Source organism: Papaver somniferum, unplaced genomic scaffold (genome assembly GCF_003573695.1).
Source record: "Papaver somniferum cultivar HN1 unplaced genomic scaffold, ASM357369v1 unplaced-scaffold_33, whole genome shotgun sequence".
Taxonomy (NCBI): Eukaryota; Viridiplantae; Streptophyta; class Magnoliopsida; order Ranunculales; family Papaveraceae; genus Papaver; species Papaver somniferum.
In genome coordinates, this window is record NW_020644373.1 from 355161 (window position 1) to 379856 (window position 24696).

General features: G+C 36.4%; 2 protein-coding genes across 3 annotated transcripts; one reads left to right on the forward strand and one right to left on the reverse strand.

The window, feature by feature from the left end:
• The first annotated feature begins 4295 nt into the window (after positions 1-4295).
• Positions 4296-4895, forward strand: LOC113341959 (probable E3 ubiquitin-protein ligase XERICO). Its single transcript, XM_026586654.1, has one exon. The coding sequence runs from the start codon at positions 4428-4430 to the stop codon at positions 4878-4880; it is 453 nt and encodes a 150-aa protein (XP_026442439.1). The 5' UTR covers positions 4296-4427; the 3' UTR covers positions 4881-4895.
• A 297-nt stretch (positions 4896-5192) lies between these two features.
• LOC113342093 (pachytene checkpoint protein 2 homolog) lies at positions 5193-10560 on the reverse strand. 2 transcript variants are annotated; one of them, XM_026586747.1, is made up of 14 exons: positions 10221-10560; positions 10056-10119; positions 8892-8998; positions 8736-8803; positions 8360-8463; positions 8174-8278; positions 7059-7148; positions 6862-6937; positions 6690-6759; positions 6505-6575; positions 6332-6422; positions 5971-6098; positions 5707-5829; positions 5193-5602 (listed from the first exon to the last, which is right to left on the reverse strand). In XM_026586747.1, exons 1-14 carry the CDS (start codon positions 10357-10359, stop codon positions 5462-5464), a joined length of 1377 nt encoding a protein of 458 aa, XP_026442532.1. In that variant the 5' UTR covers positions 10360-10560; the 3' UTR covers positions 5193-5461. The 2 variants fall into 2 exon arrangements, with proteins under 2 accessions (XP_026442532.1, XP_026442533.1); XM_026586748.1 differs by lacking the exon at positions 7059-7148.
• Between the last annotated feature and the right edge of the window lie 14136 nt (positions 10561-24696).

Genomic DNA, 24696 nt, shown 5'->3' on the forward strand with positions numbered 1-24696 from the left:
CCCCACACATTCTTTGTGATACTAGTTGCGATTAGAGTCGATTATCCTTTAACCTTAGGTTTTTCACGAGACCCTGTAAGTTAATGACTTGAAGACTTCATTGGGATTGTGAAGCCAGACCCAACTATTTTCTCTGTAGTTGTGTGTTCTGATCTTACTTCTATCGTGATTGAGTATTAAATTTGCTAAGATTTGCTTAAGATTTATCTCCGATAGGTAAGATTAAAAGTAGTCACAAATATCTTCGTCTCATCGTTTGTGATTCCACAATATCTTGTTTCGATTCCATACGATTAAGATTATTATGAGGTGATTGATAATACTAGGTTGTTCTTCGGGAATATAAGTCCGGTTTATCAATTGGTTCCAGTGCACCTTGATTTATCAAAAGACGGAACAAAAATCATAGGTATTTCTATGGGAGAAAGATTTATCTATTCCAATATACTTTTTTGTGCGAGACAGATTTGTTTATCAAGTCTTCTTTGGGTCGTAGCAACTCTTGGTTGTGGGTGAGATCAACTAAGGGAATCAAGTGCGTAGAATCATGTTGGGGTTCAGAGACGTAAGGAGCGCAACTGTACCTTGATCAATGTAAGATTGATTTGGGATCAACTACATTCCAGTCCTAAGTTCATTGGTACTAGGCTAGTGTCTGTAGCGGCTTAATACAGTGTGGTGTTCAAATCTGGACTAGGTCTCGGGGTTTTTCTGCATTTTCGGTTTCCTCGTTAACAAAATTTCTGGTGTCTGTGTTATTTCCTTTACGCATTATATTTGTTTATATAATTTAAATATCACAGGTTATGCGTAAGATCAATCAATTGTGAATCCAACCTTTGGTTGTTGATTGAACTGATAGACACCTGGATATTGGTTTTTGATACCGTTCAAGTTATTTCTTATATTCAATCAGGCTCGCAAATTCCTATTTGTTTGATTGCGAATTGAATTGAGAAGTTGAGATATAACTCTTTGATATACTTTTCTTAAGATTGAGTCTGACTGTCAAGTTGATTCTCTTGAAAGTATATTGGAGTTAGTCCATACAGACTGCTAAGCGAAATATTGAGTGTGGTTGTTAGACCCCCTCTTTTTCATAACGGTTTTACCCTTGGGTCTTAAATGACTATTTTACTCTTGGTCTAAAACTCACCATCCATAATAATATATCTGTATGCCGCGAATATTTTGAAGTGAATCTTTCAAGAATATCATACTGTCATCTGAATGAAAACTATATGAAATAATAGGAGCCCCATTAGTAACTTGAAAACTCTGGAGATCTCCAGCAAAAATATTATAATAAATTAACCGAGATAACTCCTCTAGTCTTGTAATAAATATTTTAGGAGACCGAGGGTCGCCCTGTCTCAAACCTCGTTGAGGGAAAAAGGCGTCACCCGGAGCCTCATTCACTTTAAGACACAAAAGATAAACATTGTCCAAGACTGGTAGAAACCCAAAGTAAAAATAACTTCAATTATAAATTTCCAACGCGTCTTATCACAGGCCTTTTCGAAATTAATTTTCGGAGCCATCCAACTTGTAGAACATTTCTTCTTGTGCTTAAGAGAATGAAATATTTCACTAGTAAGCACAATAGAGAATGAAATATAAGTACCTGGAACAAAAGCATTTTGGAATGGATAAATAAATCGACGAAGAAAAGGTTTCAAGCGGTTAGGACCGGTGGATCCAACTAATCATGTGCTGGATTTTGGTCCACACGGTACTGCATAAAGAACGAGTTCTCATGTTTGAATCGTGTCGAATTCTTGGGACCAACCTTGTGAACGTTGGGTATTCTGAAGTGTGCGGTATGGGACGTAAACTTTGGGAATCCGAAGTTTGTCCATAATAGTTTTGTTTGAATTTTGGGGAAAAAATTCTTTAAAGGACATAATAATGTAAAACCTGCACTTTTTGCATGGCACATGCTCAAAAATGCGTCATTGGCATGAGATGAAGCTTCATATCAAGCTTGTGTTGTGCGTTAAGGGAATGTTGGACTAGGACCGAATGTTGCACTACCATGGTGCATTAGCCAGTGTGGATGGCCAAGTGAGATATCACACCATCATGGTGTGCATTACGGAGGAACATTGGCCAAGAGCCAAAATCGCATCATCATACTGCATCATCCAGTGGGTGTCTATCTGAGTGATGATTGCGACTCTAAGGTAACTCAAGTCACTTGGCTAGGCAATGCGATGCGATGCAAGTGATGATTGTTCCCATACTTAATGAGGTAAGTTGCAGTCTATTTCCTTGAATACCCACACTTCCTATAAAATCGTTCGACGTAGGCATGTACCAATTTCTCATTGGGCATGGTCAGGAAAGTAAGATATATCGGTATGCAACTTGAGGGATCTTGCATAAGCCATTGGCATCACAAGCATTATGTAAGGCAAGTAAGGCATAATCCGGGCTGGTTCATCCTTGGACAAGCAAGATAAGTACATGCATTCAGCTCAATGCCAAAGCGAAAACTAGGAAAATTGGCCGGCTTGCAATGGACTATGTGCGTAGAGTTAGTTTTTAATTAATAATATTTAAAAAATAATACTCTTCGTTTCAATATTTCCGCCGTTTATCCTATTTTCGTTTGTTTCAAAATTATGTCGTGCTTATGTTTAAAGTCATAAAATTTTTCTATATGCTGCAAAAAAAAAAAAAAAATCTATAAACTCTCAAATATATCCTTATTTTATTCTTATTAAAAATATATATTTAATAAGATTCTGTTTGAAATCGTTAAAAATACTTACCAAAATAAATATATACTCCCTCCGTCTCTATTATAAAGGCGGACAAATACAAATCTCGCCAAATAAGAAAAATTTTGGTTTTCCTATATTTTCCTAATTATACCTAATATACCCATATTTATTATCCCGTTAATTAATGAATATCCTATTAAAAAATTTAGGGTCCAGATCGTCTGTGCCACTGCTTAGGTGTGCCCTATGTGCCACACCAATAGAATGACGCCACATATTTCCTCCCATTAACGATAACTAACTAACTAACTAGATTTTCTATATATAACATCAGTCATTTAGGAAAGATAATCAATTATGGACTAAAAAAGAGATTACCAGTATAAGAGAGGAATGATGTGGCGTGTTTCTATTGGTGTGGCACATAGGGCACACACAAGCAGTGGCACAGACGATCTCGACCCAAAAATTTATGTTCAACTAATTACCTAATTAAGGAATTTAAGTTCAACTAAAAAACTTAAATGTAGGAGTAGCTACGAGAAGAAAAAGATTCACGGTTTCTGCTCGTTTTCCTCCCTCTCCCTAGTTTTATGCTTATCATAATTATGATCAAAAATTTTGAAAGATAATACCATAAGGATGGAATGTTTTGATCCCTAATTAATCTAGGGAATGAGTGTTAGCAATAAATGACTTTACTGATACACATAAGCTTAGATAAGAGTATACTGGGAAAAAGTGACATTGGAAACCAATTTCCGCCTATATATAAAGACTGCATTTTTTTACTTCTCCGCCTATATAACAGATACGGAGGGAGTATATGGTTAATATCTTTTTTTTATCTCCATTCCGTGTGGAAAAAAACTATTTTTAACTACAAAAGTTAGATTCGTTATAAAACCTATATTGCATGAATATAATCTGAGGTTTTCAAAATTAGGAACATTTTTTATTTATACTCTTTTATATCTTATTTAAAATAAAATTTGCCGATTTTGGGTAAAATTTTTTATAATAATTTCTTTACAAATATGAATAGCTTAGAAAATCTCTCCGTCTCCTTAATTTTTCCATTTTGTCAAAATGGACTACAATTTTGAAACGAGCGCCCTGTCCACACTCCTACTGCCATTTGGAGGATGGTTGTCTCATCTGAGCTAAATGCCATTACTAAATCAGCCCCAATTTGTCGGACCAATCGTATACGCGGCAAAAGCAGCACCATGCAACTTCTCGTGAAAGCAAAACGTCATTTTCCATCACCACATGTCACTACCTCATTATCTCCAACAGAACTAACCAACTTACACGTGTACACTTAATATCACACCCTTCCCTCTCAAAGTGCGCTCAAAGTGTCCAATTAATTAACGAAAATGATTGATGTAGCGAGATACCTGCACCGAGCTGGTACCGTGTGGCCCATTCATGCCCTACTCCTATACCAATGCAGAATGGGTGACATTGAAACCGTCCGATTTTCTCTTGATGCACATCACGGTACTGGATTTCGGCAGGTTACTTTATTAACCATGGTTAAGCTGTTACTAGTATATATAGAAATTCCCACCTCCTCCTCGGGTTGGTGTAGCTGAGTGATTTGTAGTGGTGTTTTAAATCCTTCGGAATTGGAATTCTGTTGGTAAGTGTGTGTTTTTGAATTTTTTGGGTGTGAGAAGAGAGTGAATAAGAGATATGGGACTCTCCCATTACCCTAGTCCAGCTGAAGGAATGTTACCGGTGATAGTTATGAATACAGTTGTGTCAGTTGCTTTGCTCAAGAATATGGTAAAATGGGTCATTCAAGTAATGATTGGAATTGAAAATCCATCGTCAAATTTCGAAGAGGAAAACACTACAAATGAAGAAGTCCAATTGTCAGAGAATAGAAAAACATCGGTTACACTTTATAAATCTTTATGCGATGAAAGATCTTCTAGAGTTTGTAAAAGCAGTAGTGATGATGATAATAGTAATAGCAGTTTTAGGTTATGTTCAGTTGTAGAATGTTGCGTTTGTCTCCATAAGTTTAAAGCAAATGAAGAAGTCAGTGAATTGTCTTGTAACCATTTCTTTCATAAAGGTTGCTTGAAGAAATGGTTAGATCACAAACACAGTACTTGTCCTCTTTGTAGATCTACCCTTTGAAAAGAAAAGAAAATTCAATCCAAACTCTTGTATCCGTCTCTATTTTCTTGTTTTTATTTTTCTCTTTTGTTTGATGCGTAATTTTACATTATAGACGAGTTTTGAAATCAGGTCTTGAATATTATATGATCGGTGCCGAAGCAACAATTACTCAGGTTAAGAAGTTCAATGTTTTAGGCAAAAGATTAGATTATCTTTGTCTCATACCAATTACTCAGGTTAAGAAGTTCATTGATTTGGTTGGTGTAACTCCTGATTGCATCATCTGGTGCTTTTCCACTTGATGATGTAATTCCCGGATAAAAAGATAAATGGACCGAAACATTTCACTAAAATATTAACCTGCAATAAGTCTTGGGCTGAACCAACCACAATTGAACTTATGTTAAAGTCCTTTGACTGACTTTAGGACCCCCATGCATATGTCAAGAGAAGGTCATCGGAAACGACAGATATATTCACTGGTTTTTGTGGCATTGTCCTTTTCAAAGCAAAGTTGGTGTGCACTAACTTATTCGGTTAGCTGATAAGATCAACTACATAGCTCAGTGTGCACTAACGCATTCGGTTAGCTGATAAGATCAACTACATAGCTCAGACAACTCCCTCCTGGCAGTCTCAATTAATGTTTGCAAGAACTTGCTAGGTTCGCAATTGTTAGGGTTTGTAAGAGAGGCATGAGTTAAGAAAGGAAGTTTTCTTAATGCTCTTCCACTTAATCCCTGAAATAAGAAAGAATCCAAAATCATTTAAGTATTATTAGGTAATCAAATTTGGATTAGTTACTCATCATATGGATTTTAAGAATTATTTGTTGATCTCTGACCTCACTAATTTCTGACGCTTCCAGCAATTGCTTAGCCAATTCAAGTGGACCCAGACTCTCGTGTATGCTGGGTGCATTCAGCTTCTCTCTTACACTTGCAAAACTTGGAAGAATGAGTGGTTCCTAGAACAATAGAAACATGGATCAACACAAGCTAGTAAGTGGACCTTTGGCAGACTGAACCGCAGTGTCTCTCCGAATAATCTAGAAATTCTGAAGTCACGGTTATCAACAATTAGGTGAATGAGGAAAAGGAAACATTACCTGTTGATCTGTCAAAATTTTAGTTCGAATCAGTTCCTGGATGCACGACCTTAGTATCTCATACCTTGCTTGAAGGGTTGGAGGCCCCACATAGGCCTTAATATCTGCCCTATCGACAAACGCAATATCTGGAATCTAAACCATAGTCAGTCTATAGATTCCACCTTTAACAAACATGCGTATAGAACACAGATTTCTATTCCAGATCTCGAAAAAACTGGTTGGGTCTCACGATAAAAGGATTCTTAAATGCTACATACGGGCAACTCCAGAAATTAAAGTCTTTCCTGGCGGGAAAAATGAAACTTTTGGCAGCATCTATAGTTAATAAAAAGAATGTACTGATTCATTGCAGGCGTACCTATTGCAGCTGTAATATTTGAAGTTGTTAGGATGATGACGTTAGGCGAGGATTTTAATTTATCCATCTGAGTGAGTAAAGCATTCACAACCTGAATATAATACAACTTACGTTACATGGCTATAAAGTGCATTAGATTACTTTGTGTTCCCAGTTCAGAGAAGTTATGATACCCTAATCGAGTCAGAAGGTTCGGATCCAGACAAAGCAGCATTTCGAGCAGCAGCTAAGCTTTCAACTTCATCTACAAAGCAAAAGAAAGGCTGTTACTACATATTGTCAAAATAAGTTAGCAAAAGAGTTTGTGCAAGAACCTAGCAGAAAGTACAATAATGTGGATGGATGAAGATATGCTCACCAATCAAAACAAACACCAGGCTGTTATCTTCCTCTACCATCTCTTGGATTTTTTGAAAAAGTTTCGCAACCTGATTAAAACAATTTGAACAAAGATTGAATTTCAAAAGACTATGATTTCTTTACATTTAATTGGAAGTTCAGTGAAGCAGTTGAAGAGCAAATGTACATACCAATTTACCACTTTCAGAGAACCATTTACTGAATAAAGAATGTGCATTAACCTCAACCAATTGGCACTGGGGATATCTGATTGTTAGATCAGAATAAAAGCAATTAATTACACAAAGTGCAGATGTAACATTTTGGTACATTGAACATTAAATGAAAAAGGGAGGATGGGGACGAATACAGAACACTTAAAATAAACCTGGAACTAAAACGTATTGCGAGCTTTTGAGCCAATGCTTTACATAAAGATGTCTTTCCAGTACCTGGTGGTCCATGTAACAGCACAATACTGAAAAAATAAAGGGGGCATCAGAGAGAGCTCCCTTTAATTGTACAAACAGACAGTATTGAATACATAAGACACAAAAGGACTCGGGAGGTTTAGATACAGAGGTGTCAGAATCTTTATAATAGCTCTGCCTCTGAACATACAGAGAAAGACAGATATGTAAGAATGTAGGTGTCCATGTAAATTTCCACATTATGTTTGCATGCATAAACCACATATTTTAGGCTTACAAGTATTATTCATTCAAGTTCCAAAGCATAACTGTGAAGTAGAAAACCATAAACAGGCCTTGTGAGAAATGTCAAACAGATGACTTCCTTTTCTCTTGTAAGTTCCTGCCTATTACGATAAGTCTTCTCCTTTGTCTTAATTGAAGTAAATAGCAAGCGAGTAAACATACTCTTCTTCTGTTTTGCGAACTTAAAGACTCGAAGTCAAAGAATGACCTAGGATGACTGACACGGAGAAGCATCATGACTCGGTGACTAAACATAATAAGTAGAGATTCCATGGATTCTCTAACATTTGGGGCATACTTTATGGAATTCTGAAGAGCATCTGTAAGTTGACCGCAGTTACGGTGTTTTATGTATCTATTGTCCGGTTTACTAATCTTGTTGAGAAGTCTTCACTGAGCTGCCTCAGGCTCACGTATATGTTGTGCAGTTTAAATAGAATTTCACTACTGAGGGTTGTGACTTAAAGTAGGCTGATTTATATGGATGGCTAGATCAAGATAGTTGCCGTCGAGAATGATACATGTGGGGATTGTGGGACCTGACTAGAGAGAATGGTGTTGAAACTTAACTCTAAATAGGAGTCAGTATTAGTGTCATCAGTAGGTAGTGGATATGTAAATATCATCTTGTTGGCGTATCAAACAAATGAAATGAAACATGCCATCATATGTGCAAACCTCTGCTGTACAAATATATCCTCATTTTTGTTAGATAACGCTTTTTCACCACAATTCTCATATGCATATGTGAAGTCTCATAGTTTTAAGACTGGCAGAATGTGCTTACCGATTCCATGATACAAGAAAAGGATCAACACCTTTGTCGGTAAAGAGTAAAGCACTTGCAGCATATCGTAACAACCTTTGCTTGAGACCGGATTCATATATTAAGCTGCAGTGCAAATATAATATGGTTATACAGGTCTACCAGCAAGAGTTTCAAATACTTTCAAGGGTTTATCATTAAGTATACCTTTCCCACATGCCATCAAATTCTTTCGCAGGAAGAATCCATTCGTTAAAGCTAGATAATTGACCATCCCCACTTAATTCCTCACCTGGTCCTTCTTCACTAAGCTGTGGATCAACTAGACAATCAGAGATTTTGTACTACATGATCTTATAAATGCATGGAAGAGTTTAAGCTTCAAATGATGAGATTGAACCATCTATTGGAAATAATAGCACAGCATCAAAACTAGATGCAGCAAAGGATAAAGCATGACAAGAAACGTTGCAATTGCCTACGTTGTAGAGGGTATCATGACAGTGAAAGATAAAATAACAAAAATTAATAAAAATTAACATTTACTCCCAATAAATTTTACGAAGATAAAGATTCCAATCACCTGAAAAACATGTACAGCGGGTTTAACTTGCCAGAATAAAAGAATTTCATGGTTCTCCACCCACTCATCTACAAAATCAATGAATTGACCATCAAACTACATGACAAAGAGCAAACCTAACACTATGTTTGCACAAACACAACCACAAACACATACCTGTGTCACAAATACTAATTCTTTGAACATTTTCTACAAGGAACTGATCATCAATAGGTACAGGCACAGGACCATCTGCATAACTCAAACTCCTCTTTTCAAGCATTCTAATCACCAACGATAATTTCATTAAACCATAAATCAGTAGAGGGTATAACAAGCACAATGTAATATAAACAGTACAGTAAATCATAAATCCTTTGTTTATTCCTGATAGTTTTTAGGTATAAAAAAACCACAAGTAAAGTGTAAAATGATCACTACTTTAAAATACAAAAAAAACGAATCAAGGAGAAGACTCTGATCCACTATATCAAAAACTAGTTTGGGTTAAAAACTTCCCCAAATTGAGATTTACAACTCAAGAAAGATAGTTATTTGGCTCCTGCGTATGCTGTAGATATTAACTGAAAAAGCAGATGCTTATAGTTTTGGTGTGCTTGAATTGAAGTTGTCCGTGGGAGGAGAGGCAACTCGTTCTCTGGGGACTAATGTTCTATATGATAGATGGTAATGACTTACTTTTTCATCATAAAGACTACACAATTATCATTTACAGCGCTAACAGTCTCTTTTAAACTTGTCTCCTACCCACATCTTTCTTGTGTTCATGTTTGGAAACACTACAGTTCATGCAAATCATGTGAAGGGGTTGATGCAGCTCTGGGTGGGTGGTTTCAAGTTCATTAAGTTTCCAGAGAACCCCAAATAGGGCCTCTATGCACACAAGCCTCTGCATGATTGCATCCAATTATGTCGATGGTGGTGAAACTGTTCACTAGAAATTACGACATTCCTTGGCCACCAGTCTCAGTTCTACTAGCTCAGTTCTAAATGAAACTTGCGAATCCCAAGCCAATTTCTACACTGGATTTTCTAGGAACCTCGTGACAAACAGCCTAGTTGAAGCTACATGGCCGATTTCCTACTCTAAATATCTTTTTCATTTTGTTACATAATCCCAGCCATCAAGCATATTCACCAAGTCACCGGTAGCTTTTCGGGTATCAATCATTCATATTATGATTAAGGACATAACTGCATCATGTTTCGTTGAAACCTTGTTAGTTCTTCATCTCTCCGAGATAAATTTTCAGATACGAAGTGAACAGTAAACTCAAAACCTTAAAAAACCTAAAAACCAAGGGAGTTGCAAAGCCAAACCTCTCAATCGATGTCTGAACATCTTCAATCCGAGCTGTACTAGATGGATTCAAGCAAACTTCAACTACAAGGAGAATAAAAACAAAAAAACGCGCAAACCCTAAAACTCACAAATTTAAGAGTGAAGAAAAAAACTGAACCGAGAAATAGGGAAATAAAGCATACCGGAAACAAGAATTTTGTCTTCAGGCAAGAGAGGTAAATTAACTGATTGTGAGATAGCTTCTGGTATAGATTTTTCTTCTGCTGCTTCTTCTTCTTGATTTGTGACATTTGGTAAAGTTATTTCCATGGGAACACTCATTTTGTTTACAAAATTTGTTACAGTGGAATGAAATTGAGGAGGGAATAGAAGGAATTAGTGTTGAAGGAAAGAGAAGAAACCCTAAGACGATGTTAGGATCTTAAACCCTAGAAATGGAGCTCACCAGAGAGAAGCCTATTTTGTTTTTAAAAAGCAAAAAAGCGGGAGGCTGAATTGGATTACATATGCTGGTCAAAGAGTCGAAATCGTTGTCCTCCGAGATTTATTACCTGATACAGGGACACGGGCTTCACATTTCAATAGTGGGGCTTTAAATGGATTCTTAATGAATAAAAGTTTGGTTATAAGGTGTTTCGATGTAATACAAACTTTCTAAGTTACCCCTGTCTAAACTAAAACCAAAACCTAATTTTAGTTCCAAAATTCCAAATGATAAAATTTTCTTCTAATAATCTTCTCTCCTTCATCAACCGTAAATTCTTCCGTATTTTTTCAATTGAAATAATTTTGTCATCTTGGATTAATCCATAATTCAAAAAACTTGTAATCGTCAATTAAATTCTCTATAACCACAACCAACTAACAAGGCATTAGGATCATGGGAAACTAGGGTTAAATAGATTGAAATCTGGAAGAAAAAAATAGGGTTACAAATTCACTTACGATTAGTATTCTTAATCTCCTAGCCGTAAACTTGTTCACTGAAGTTATTACGGAAACTAAGAACTCATAACAGTAAATTAAAAAATATATATATTGTTGTTATTACAGTTAGGTTTGTAACCGTAAATACATTTACGGTGACTCGTTTAAAACTTAACCGTAAAAAATCTTGAGCTAAAAAAGTATTCGAAAGTTTTTACATTGAAATACGGTTAGGTTTCGTTTTAAATTGTCTTTTTTTATAATAGGAAAGAAGATACATTAAGAACTTTATCTAGATTTAAATAAGAGGAGTGAGTATTTCATGACATCTCCAAACTCTTGAGTGGAGGCTCATCCACTGACCTCTTATTTGAGAGTCAGGTTCCTAGTCAACCGGACTAATCCCTGATGGTTAAGTTTAGTTTTAAATAAGCCAACCTTATTTTGATACGCTTGGGTTCAACTAACTTTAATAGGAAACCCAACTGTAAGTTTTTATATTTCCTTTCACGTGGGATCAAGTAAACTTCTTTAAATTTTCCTAAATAAACTGACCAAATCTTTAAAACACATTTTAATTTTGTTATAATTAAGACAAAATATTTTGTTTACCTAATATTTAACTAACTTCCTTTAATCACTTAATAGCTTCGCGGGTCATAAAATTTACGTCTTGCTCTTTTTATTACAACGGAATAAACCTAACCGTAACAAATATACAGTTGGTCTCTTTTATTATCAATCGAACAAACCTGACAGTACCTAGGGTAAGGATCTTTTCTTTTTTCATTTTTCTTAACAAACCAAATCTGAAAATAACAAGCTTGTGGTAGTTGTTTTTTATTATCCGAACGTAACTGGGTTTTTTTTAACTTGGTTTTTTTTCCAGTTTTCCTCAATTACGGTGAAGACTTCATCGTCACATAACTGTAAATTTGTTTTACGGTTGACTACGAAGGTAAAAATCCAACCTTAGACCGGTCTGAAATGGAAAAAAAAACAGTTTTTTGTATACTCTAACCAATTTGATTTCTCTTTATCAATAAGGATTCAACTAACTGAAATTTTTCATTAAAATCACTCATTTTATTTGAGTAAATCAAAATCTAGGGTTTGTTTTTCTTTTCTTTTTTTAAAATCTTATCTTTCTTCCCTCCGAAAACCTAGACTTTAATTTTCCATCTCTAACTATAAATCCACATCATTAACCTAATCGAATTAAATAAGATTGTTTAGCTGGCTAATCTAATTAAATAAGGATTGTTTAGCCATTATGAAAATAATTTGGATAGGGTTTTGAAACTACTAATTGGTGACCCGTTTTCATCCTATTATTGAAGCCCGTCTATTGGAATATGAAGCTCCTATATTAGATTTCTTTATTAAACTTGTTTAGATTTAGGTTGTTTTTTTGTTGGACAAGGGAATTTTTTAACCTTTTTACTGGTTTTCTTTTACTGGTGACGGAGTTCATTTGCCTAGTGATTTTTTCTTTTTGTTTTCTACAACAGTACATTGTATCTGATGGGAAACTAAATCTTTTCCAAAAAGAAAAAAAAAAGAAAAAAAAATATATCATCTTTGTTTTGTTTTTTTCTTTTTGCCCCATATAGCTCGAGAATATTTAACTTAGCACCACCACAGTTGCGAACAATTAGAAATATGAACTATGAAAAGATGAGGGTACCCAAATACATCACAATCTTTTTGTTTCAACTTATAAATCCTCTACCGAATGTGATCGTCTATGGACAGAGTCGAGACAATACTACAATTCGGTTCACACTTTGTGTGATCGTTTATGGGTACGAGATCGAGACAATACGACAACAAGATAACTTGTGTGATTTGTTAGAGCACTGCTCGGTCGAAATCGCATGTGTTGCTATCTCAAGCATGTTTTTCAATGTTGGTGATCAAAACTATAAGTCTTGATTTCTAGTCTACTATAGCTAAGGTCTCGGACTAGGATAGAAAGTGTAGTTGAGCTCAAGAACTCCATGGCAATCATCATACAAGACGAAGAACTACTCAAGGAACTGGTGGAACTTCATTGACTAAAAGGTATGTGGAGACTTGAACTTATCTATCACTCAAAAGTCTATTTACCCCCTATCTTGAGACAGAAGTCGTTTTGCTATATAGCCTTTGATTATACACATTTGGTATTTCGAGCCGAGTTTATCTATTTCTCGAAATATGTATTGGTAAGCTTTCGCTTTAGCCAAGTTCATCTTTACCTAGTGACGAAAGTCATGTTACGTTTCAATCACTTTGAAAATTTCTCTGACGAAAAATGGTTTGTGAATAACAACTATATAACGTCCTCTGAGAATGTTTTAATGATTGAAATGAGTCTTGATTTGTAATTAAGTATTTATGGTTTTAAATGCATATTCGTATGTGATTTTTTATGTACAAAGAAATCCTTATTTTCTTATGAAATTAAATGTTAGAGAACTGCTCGGTCGAACTCGCATGCGTTGCTATCTCAAGCATGTTTGTCAATGTTAGTGATCAAAACTATAAGTCTTGATTTCTAATTTACTTATAGCTAAGTCTCGGAATAGGATAGAAAGTGTAGTTGAGCTCTATACTCCATGGCGACATCATACAAAGATGAAGAACTACTCAAGGAACTGGTGGAACTTCATCGACTAAAAAGTATATGGAGACTTGAACTTATATATCACTCAAAAGTCTATCTACTTTATCTCCTATATTGAGACAAAAGTCGTATTGCTACATAGACTATAATTATACACATTTGCAATTTCGAGCCGAGTTTATCTCGCTTATCTATTTATCGAAATATGTGTTGGTAAGCTTTCGCTTTGACCAAGTTCATCTTTACTAGTGACAAAAGTCATATTAAGTTTCAATTACTTGAAAATTGCTTTGACGAAAAATGGTTTGTGAATAACAACTATATAACGTCCTCTAAGAATGTTTCAGTGATTGAAATGAGAGTTACCATTATTGGATATAAACATTGTGTGATAACTCATACATGTGTAAGTCCGCGTACTTTGCTTGAACAAAAGTATGCGTACCAGTATGTTTCCTTGAACAAAAGTATGCGTACTTTGCTGATCAGGATAACCGGAACTAAAGTCCACGTACCAGTCCGCGTATTTAGGTTGGTTATTTCCTAAAAACGATTATTCGCGAACTTAAACTTATATAAACTAAGGAATGCATATTTGCAAAACGTGGCTATAAAAAGTTCATGAATCGATTCGAGTGAATCAAATCGTTTTTGCTTCGATTGTGTCTTGTATACTTCTATAAGATCTAAACAATTGAACAACTCTCTAACTAGTTCATTTGAGTCATTTGAACTAGTTATGGTAAAAAAGAATATGGTTGATATGAAAGTGCTCATATGGGTAACCATTTGGTTAACTATTGTTGAGCCAACTAAATGTACATGTTTGGGTACGGTTACACAAACCTAAAACGTGCATTTCATTTGTGTGTAACAAGCTAAGTTTCGATCTAACGGTTGAAAGATATTAGCTTGAATCTAATCAGGATTTCATCTAACGGTGAATATTGAATGCTTTGTTACCAAGGTAACTTAGATTGCAAACCCTGATTTGAAAGGCTATATAAAGGAGACTCTAGCGACTGGGAAACCTAATCCCCACACCTCCTGTGTGATACTAGTTGTATAAGCTAGAGTCGATTCTCCTTTAACCTTAGGTTTCTACCGAGACCCTGTAGGTTAACGACTTGAAAACTTCATTGGGATTGTGAAGCCAGACCCAACTATTTTCTTTGTAGTTGCGTGATCTGATTTGTTGTTTCTATCGTACTAAGTACAATCGTAATATTGGCTTGAGATTGATTTCTCCGATAGGCAAGATTAAAACAAGTCACAAACATCTTCGTCTCATCGTTTGTGATTCCGCAATATCTTCTTTCGCTAGTCGATTAAGATTATTGCGAGGTGATTGATAATTCTAGGATGTTCTTCGGGAATATAAGTCCGGGTTATGAATTGGTTCCTGTTCACCTTGATTTATCAAAAGACGGAACAAAAACTCGTAGGTATTTCTGTGGGAGACAGATTTATCTATTACCGTAGACTTTTCTGTGTGATACAAATTTGTTCATTAAAGTCTTCGACTTTGGGTCGTAGCAACTCTTAGTTGTGGGTGAGATCATCTAAGGGAATCAAGTGCGTAGTATCCTACTGAGATCAGAGACGTAAGGAGCACAATTGTACCTTGGATCAGTGTGAGATTGATTGGGGTTCAACTACAGTCCAGACCGAAGTTAGTTTGTAGTAGGCTAGTGTCTGTAGCGGCTTAATACAGTGTGTGTTCAATCTAGACTAGGTCCCAGGGTTTTTCTGCTTTTGCGGTTTCCTCGTTATCAGAACTTCTGGTGTCCGTGTTATTTCTTTTCTGCATTATATTTTGTTATATAATTGAAATATCACAGGTTGTGCGTTTGAATCAATAAATTGGGAAATCCAACCTTTGGTTGTTGATTGAAATTGATTGATCCTTGAACATTGGTCTTTGGTACCTGTTTGTACCATCAATAAATTGATAGCGGCCCACTAATAAAGCCCGTTACGTCTAGTCCGTGAAGGAATGTTCCAGAAGTTTCCACATGCCTTGTTGCCCAAGTTGCTTGCACATGAAGTTTACCTAATTAGGGTTACATCAACCATATAAATACATGTATCCTAAACCCTAAGAGACTATGGAATTTTAGGTTAGCTAACCCGGAGAAAACTCTTGTATCCTACAATCAATAAAATATTTTTCTGTTCCTTCCTGGATGTACGTAACACTTGCTGAACCACGTTAAATCTTTGTTTTCTCTATTTATTCTTCAATTCCTAGCCCTAATTCACATAATCATCATCAAATCATCGTGTTTAGTGCCTAAAAGTAATTTTGGATACAAACAATGGCGCCGACTAAGGGGATTCGAGTGAAAGAATCGTGTTTTATCATTGAGAAAAGTGTGGATAAATCACGCACGGATTCCAAGCAAAGAATCAGCAAAAGAGAAAGAAAAAAAATTTAGGGTTATGAAAAACTGTTGCGAAACAGTTGAAGAAACTGTTGCGAAACAGTTGAAGAAACCGTTACGAACAGATGAAGAAAGCGTTGCGAAAATTTATTCTTCATTCAACCTCATGTACAACATCAGATTCAGCAAATAGGGTTTGTCAGATACACAAGAACTCATCTGTAAGATCTTTCCAGCCTCCAATATAGCTCTCGGTTTATATAACCGGTTCAGAAGGTTCTGCTAATCAGAGTGTGACACGTGTCAAGCCGGTTTGGTTCGACGACGGTTCGTCCGCTTAAGCGGCACCTCAGCCGCCACGTCACCAAAAGCAGGGACGTGTCATCTTTACAAAGCGACACGTCAACAGACTGGATCTTGTCAACGACATCATGTTCTCCACTCATCAACCAATCATCTGCCACGTCATCATCCAGTCAGCTGCCATGTCAGCGGCTAGCCAGTGACTTTTTAAGAAAATATTTGGCATGTAGTTGCCATGTCATCACTGTTAGGTTCCACGTCAGCACTGTTATCCTAGTCAGAAGTACCATGTGATCCACGTGGTCCAGTCAGCACAGTTACGTATGCAACAACAACGCGCTTCGTTCAAATCTTGTTTCGTCAATAACTTCTTCGTTTTAAGTCCGAATAGAGTGATTTTTGGCTCGTTGGAATCGTTTTTCAATTGCCTACAACATGGAATCGAAAATTCCAGTGTTCAAGAAACTTTTATACGCACTTGGGGCAGCAACATGATCGAGTTCAAGGTTCATGGACAGCGACATGATCGAGTTCGAGGTTCGTGGATAGCGACATGATCGAGTTCGAGGTTCGTGGATTGCTTAGACCCATCAATGTTTAGCCTTGCATCACATCGCAAGCATTTAAAGCCTCACCTTGCACGTGAGCACATAAATCTTGTTTTTATCGCAAGCATAAAATCTCGTCTTGCACGCGAGTACAAAGACTTGCACGTTCACAAGCCAAACTCCCGATGTTGGTCCGCACAAAGTCTCGTCTCGACTACGAGCCCAATGACCGATATTGGTTCAAAGACTCGTACTCGATAAAAGCAATACAGCCAGCCTGCCCGAGCATCAAGCGCTACAACCTTGTTACATTATGAGCAAAAAGTCTTTCCCCAGCCGCAAGCACACTACATTCTACTAATACTAGACTAGCTCTCGAGCATTACAAGTACACCACGTGGCAAAAAGTATTGCCTAGCACGTGAGAAAATTTCATTGCAGGTTATCACAGTTGGGGGCGTCTTTGCAATATCTCTACTCACGCTTGGGGGCGAGTTTCATCATCAACTTTCGACGCAAAAGGATAAACAAACTTCTAACCCCCAACAAGTTGGAGGTTAAGAGGGGGCGATGTTTGTACTATCAATAAATTGATGGCGGCCCGCTAATAAAGCCTGTTACGTCTAGTCCGTGAAGGAAGGTTCCAGAAGTTTCCACATGCCTTGTTCCCAAGTTGCTTGCACATGAAGTTTACCTAACTAGGGTTACATCAAACATATAAATACATGTATCCTAAACCCTAAGAGCCTATGGAATTTTAGGTTAGCTAACCCGGAGAAAACTCTTGTATCATACAATCAATAAAATATTTCTCTGTTCCTCCGTGGATGTACGTAACACTTGCCGAACCACGTTAAATCTTTGTTTTCTCTATTTATTCTTCAATTCCTAGCCCTAATTCACATAATCCTCATCATCGTGTTTAGTGCCTAAAAGTAATTTTGGGTACAAACAGTACCGTTCAAGTATTTTCTATTGTATTCAATTAGGCTCGCAGATTTCTATTTGCTTGAGTAAGTATTGAATCGAAAAAGTGAGATATAACTCTTTGATATAGTTTTATTAAGATTGAGTCTGACTGTATAGTTGATTCTCTTAAAAGTATATTGGATTTAGTCCATACAGATTGCTAATCGAAATATTGGGTGTGGTTGTTGTACCCCCGCTTTTTCATGATTGACTATGGATATGATAGGTGCCTAAAATATATCATTTGAGTATCACTTTCTTATGTTTTTCTTAGCTATTTTTCTTGTGTCAGTTGGATATTACGCTTGTTTTGCATTTTTTAGGTATTTTCGAGTCATGCAACATCAAAGGCGGAAAAAAGAAACTTAATTCATTGTTGTGCAACATTAGGCACTAGTGGACTTGAAGTTAGCATAAAAGCAAGGCTTTAAATTGTCAAACTGAAGAATCACTAGGTGCAGGTATGATTTTCACTCCAGCTTAGGAATGCTAGACACATGCATACGTTTGTTAAGGGGTTCCTTTCACATTTACAACTTATATATTACTCCTAAACTAGACCGAGTAAACACACAAGTTCAGTTTTCTTTCCCTGAACCAAGTTCTAAAACAGCTGCAACATGGGTTCGAAGGGTTGTGTGCGAGTGTTTCGAAGGGTCAAGGTCAGGTTCAGTTCAGAAAGTACAAGACATGCTCGAGTTTGTGTGGTGGGTTTGAGCAAGTTTTGGGCAGAATGAACACCAGAGAAACAATGAAGAACATCACTTGTTGCCATTGATTTTGGTAATGAGTGAAGACGATTCTTTGAGTTCTATGATAAGAATACTACGAAGATGGCTTTCAGGAATTCAATTAGATGATACAGTTCATGAGAGTTTTGGGTTGTATTTCAAGTCTGCAAAACAGCCGAGAAGTTTATCTGATGCCATTGATTGAAGTAAGGAATATATTATTTGCGAGTTGACACCTCGTCAGGATACAAGATCGAGACAATACAACAACGAAATGTGGTAATTGATAATAGGTTCGGAAATCAACAAACTCTGTAGGATGACTATAAAGTAATGCGGAGTTAACGTACAAGTGTAATTTACTTTTAATTATAATAAAGACAATTATAATTTCGGAATAGAAAAGTAAATGACACAGCAACATTTTGTTAACGAGGAAACCGCAAATGCAGAAAAACCCGGGACCTAGTCCAGTTTTGAATACTCTCAGAATGAAGTCGCTATACAAAATCTAATACCAACTTTGTATAGTTGAGACCAAGCAAACTACCCCTAGCTACTAAGTTCCTTTAGTATCCATGCGCCTTCGACTTCTAGAGTCACGCACGTGAATAACAAGTCCTTTGGATCGTGTTCCAAACAGCAAAGGAATAATCTGTTTGGTAACCACTCTAATCAATCTTGCTACAAGATATAGATGGGTCGTTAACAAAGGCTCTTCCGTTTAATCTAATAAACTCATTTTAGATCAATCTATCCAATAACTACCAAAGTAGTCAAGTTTAGATTCACACTTAATTAATATAGATCTCAAAGAGAAATATAGAGAATGCCGACCTCACGCAACTAATCAATCAGATAAACTGATTCTAGTTGGATCCCAGACGATCAATGTTTGTGCACACAATTCACAAGATACGAAAACTAAGAAGAAATCTTCTTCGTCTTCAAATCTTCTTTTACCCTCAAACCTTCACAACACCACTTAAATCTCTTGTGATCAATCACGCACAGAACCGAGTCTATCAACAATGGATTATTACAAAATGTCTTTAGATCTAACAACAGTTCTAAAGATCTCGTTGATACTTCAATCTAGTTTGAGTGAATCTTATATCAGAAGAGGAGATTCTCAAGCATAAACAAACTAGGTACAATCAAAGTTTCAACAACCGTTAGTCAATCAAATCAAATCAAAAACTAATAACACTGCAATTATCTAGTTTCCCACCAATGGTACTCGTAGAGCTTCTTGATCCCACGGAAGTCTTTAAAAGAGCAGTCGTAAGATATTTCACCGAAATAGGATGCTTTCCTCTCCGAATAGACGGCTCCACCAGAAACAACAAGAAATGAAGTTTGCCTGGATCTTAGGATAGTTTGCTAGAAATGCAAACTTAAGTATTTATAGACCAAGGATGTTTGGACACCAAGGAATTTCCAAAACCGAAAAATATTCTCAAGATATGCAATGAATGGAAAAATTCGGTTTTCCTAATTCCAATAAATGCTTGTCCAATACTTCCGAAATCTTTCAATAGAAAATCTCCAATTAGTAAATTCACGTTACTAATTTTTATTTTCTAAGGCTATGCATTAATTGTTGGTAATTAATGCATATAAAATCAAAAACCTTAATTAAAAGATTCTTAATTTATTTCGGCACAGGATCCCCTTGAGCACCAAGGAATATCTTTGAACAATAAATGATAAGAGTTACTGCTCGTGTTCAAAGTATGTTGACATCTTTTCACTGCAAATCCTTATTTCATATTTACATGGATTTGCTTTCTTGGAATCGGTTATACCACACTTCCAAACAAGTTTAGAATTGGTTTGTCAGTATTCCAAGACTACTATGTGATTAATTATACCAAATCACAATGGTTAGTTGTGATCGGTCCTTCCAAGTCACATACATGGGTTCGGCTCTGTTATACCAATCACTAGGATCAGTTATACCTAAAAATATGGTACCTACATGTGATCGGTCACACCAATCACTATGATCGGTTACACTAGTTACAAGAATTGGTTCCATCTACGCATGGAATCTAGTTATGATTGGTCACACCAGTTACCAGGACCGGTTACACCAATTACAAGGATCGATCACACAACTCTTATGATCGGTCACATCAATTACAAGGATCGATCATACCATCACATTGTGATTAATTTGGATCGGTTACACCAATTACCAGGACCGGTCATACCAAATCATAAGTCTAGGCATTATGATCGGTTATACCAAGATACATAACCTGAGTTAAGATTGGTTCTACCAACTCACACGTATTGGTCATCCAAAGATACGCAATGAATAATAAGACTAATAATCCTATTGATTTCCCTTTCGATTCACAAAACAAGTTTATGAATGTACTTCATTTAAACAAATGCAAAACATTGTTTCCTAGGATGAAATCTTCACCATAACCCATACACATAATCATAACAATATATACAAGATTATGTCGATGTCATATCTACGAAGTTCACAAGATAAGTGTTATACTTCGTAGTCTAATTTCTTAATACTATGATCATACTATTATGATCATGTCACATCATTAGAGTATAATATACAATATATACAGTATATACAGCTTCGCAGTTATGTTTTCAATATGCACGACATGAAAGATACGTTAGGAATGAAGCAAGTTCAAGTCAGTATTACTAACCTCAAGTAGAAGGACGATGTCGTCGTTGTAGTTCGTTACTTCTTCGCATTCTTCAGGTCTTCGGAGTAATACTTGTATGTCTCAACATTCCTAGACTTTCTAGTCTAACCTAAACGAAGTTGACTCTACTATTTAATCAAGCGACTCTAGATGAGTTTTGATACTAAATTATGACAACCAAATTTAACATACCAACGCTTGGTGAGTTTAACCGAGTTATGCTCTAACTAACTGGCATATAATTAACTAGGGAGTGAAATGTGCCTATTTCACGGGGTAATAAGCGGCGTCTATTTTCGCTTGTTTTTTTAGAGTCATCTCAGTGCATTCCGTCCCAAAGCCAAAGGGAGAAACCTAACACTTATTTGATGATGGTTTTGATCACATCCCAAATTGAGAACAAATTAATAACTTTGATTAAGTGATCTAAGACAATGGATAGATATCTAATCACCCCATAAAGAATTTCTCTGCTCACTTTTCTTTTACATGCATAGCTCCAACTATTAACCCGAGCCAAATTTCAATCGATAACGTCCAGCTATTTTTCCAACTCAGGTTTACATTAACACTCCATTCGCCTACTCCTGCAAACTCAAAAGTTAAGAATTTTAATTAACCAAACACTCAAAATGTATATCTCACCAAATATCACCAATGTACTAAGTAAAGCAGTCATGTAATAAATAAATTTTATCAAGTATTTCAACTTTCAGATAGCTGGAACACAGTCAATGTAGTAAAGAAAGTTGTGCCACACATAACCAAATGTAATACTGATCCCACAAAATTTAAATTTATCCAAGACAATGTGCAACACCACAAACTGCAATCATATTATGGGACTTTTGGGGACTTTTCTAATGAGCCTTTGTGCAAGTATTTGAACAATAGATCCTTATTGTTCGTCTTGGCTAAAAGCCTCCAAGGCTCAACTTGATGCACCACTACTGATACTCTTAGAAAATCTAAAAATGAAGATAGACAAAATAAGAATGCGATGAAAGATCAAACCCACGATGACAACAACAATAAAACAAAAAAACATGACAAACAGATATGCAAATGTGCATCAAGAAAATACAGAAACTATAACAAATAAACACTATGTATCTGCAAAGTCACAAAGATGTGAATCCAAACATGAGAAGATGTTAAAAAGTTGAAAGTGAAAAGTATTTAACACGTAAGTTAATTCTTGGCAGAGTACACAAACATATAGGGTACTAGATAGTAACCCGTACTTCGCACCGGCGGTTGCCTTGCGTTTCATAACTTTTCTTTATTTTGTTTTTGTGTATGTCTCTGAAACCCAAAACAGGCACCCGAGTGCAAATAATGTCGATGGTACTCAAGTACCTCCAAATAATGTCTTAACTTCTAAATTCATTTGGAATTTCATAAATTACAAAACAATTGTCATCGTTAATGAGACTTGGAGTTCGAACAATGCTTAGTAATTGTTCAAACGCCTAATGAAATGCAAAACCAAATGGGGTGACAGTGATCTGTTAACTTAAAAATATTTTAGTTGGGCGTAAGATGCATAACCAAACTTACTGACAGAACATTTCTAGGTCACATTGACATCATAGATTTCACTATACATATAGAGCCCAACCGAAGGGATTTGGGTTTAATGGTGACATACTCTACACGCTACAGCTATCGCTAAAGGGCGTAGCATCTCCTCCTACTCCACATGAGCTGCAACCTCTCCCATGATACGGTCAATAAGCTAAAGAATTGTCTTTCTACAAGGAATAAACGTGTGTTTGCAATAATGTACAGAGTGATCCAATTTTCATATGCCTGTAGTAACATTGTTTTCTGTCCTTGTTGAGCATCATTATGTACGGCATCAGTGGTCTTCCATAATGACATCTTAACCAGAGACACTTTGCCCTTGATTTAGAAAAGAAATGCAAATCATCTGAATTAAATGCCATTGTGAAAGATAATGAAGTGATAGTTCTGATATACTACTAACAGGAGGTGCAAGGCCATCGTTATCCAATTTGTCATAAGAGCCATGTCTCATTCCCTGTTACATGACAGGGTGAATCCAACTTCTTATATTTTATAGAATTAGGGCGTTAGAAAAAGAACACATAATTCTATTTTCCTTCAATGCAAATTTGTTACTCTATAATGAGTACCCCCAAAAATTACCTTCAGAATTTAATTTTATATTTGAATCGATGATACCAAGATAGATGTACAAACCATCCTTCTCCTAATATTATCGATTTCTACAACAAATTCTTCTTCGATGCTGCCTTATGCAGTGATAACTTTCCGAGGAGTGAAAAATGACCCAACGTTACTTGAACAAAAATAGGTTTAGAGAAGCAAAGGGACATAACTCGTTAATCACTCCAAAAGTTCTTGGCATTATAACGCGAGCAGTTTTGAGCAGTAAGCAACGATGGTGTAGTATGTTCAATCAGTAGAATGACATCCGTTTGAGCAGAAAGAATTTAAGATTCTGGGTAGGAAGAATTTGAGATGCTCAAAAAGAGAGAATTTTTTATAAAAGCATCCTTTCCAAGCAGATCGAAGTGGAACAGTAGAAGTGTAATGAGTGTAGGTACACATTTCATCTTCCGCCACGTGCCCACAAAGACACACGTGGAGGACAACGCGGCTAAGGGCATGAAGATATGATATCACGCGTGGACAGCCAAGAGTCATTTTATCCTATCCCTAGAAAGATCTAAGATCTACGGCTGGGGATAGCCAGACTGACACAGACAAGACAGGGGCAGAGGACAGCTGTCTACCGCGGACAGACATCTCAACTACCCGCATTAAATACCCTCAAACAGCATACGTGTCAGTCAGCCTGTATTGGAAGCGCAGATAATACTGCGTGTTCTGTCACGAAGACTTCTGCGTGAGTGGCACAAAACACAAGAGGATAAGGTTATAACGGGCTTCAGAAGTGGACCCCACGTAACCTCCCCTGAACCCTCTCTCCCAAGTGAAGAGGGAGGTCGAAAAACATTGAGAGGAGAATAAGAGAGAGACAAAGAGATAGAGAAAGTGTAAGTGAAGTTCCTCCTGCTACGCAGGCTTATATTGGTCTCAAAGTCATTCGACTATTTCTGTAACCTTCATACATATAATGAAAAACCCAAACCCGTAGACAGAGATCTGAGTGATGAATCATATAAGTTAACCGTTTCATCTATATTCATGCATTTATACTTTATATGTTCAATTCGATACTTATGGTATATCATGTTTGTACATTTTATATTTCATCCACTATTTATCTTATTGTATGAGCCAAGAACAATGATTGTAGTTGATGAGACGAGGAAGAGTATTACAACTCTGAGTCAAGGATTCGACATAACCTATCCATTCCCCTCAGGAGCAGCTTATTTACTGTATTGTCATGAGTCTGCGCGCATTATTTGTGAATACTCAGATGACACCAGATCTTTGTGTTCACAATCTGGCGCTAGAAACAGGGATCTTCATCCCGGTAAAAGA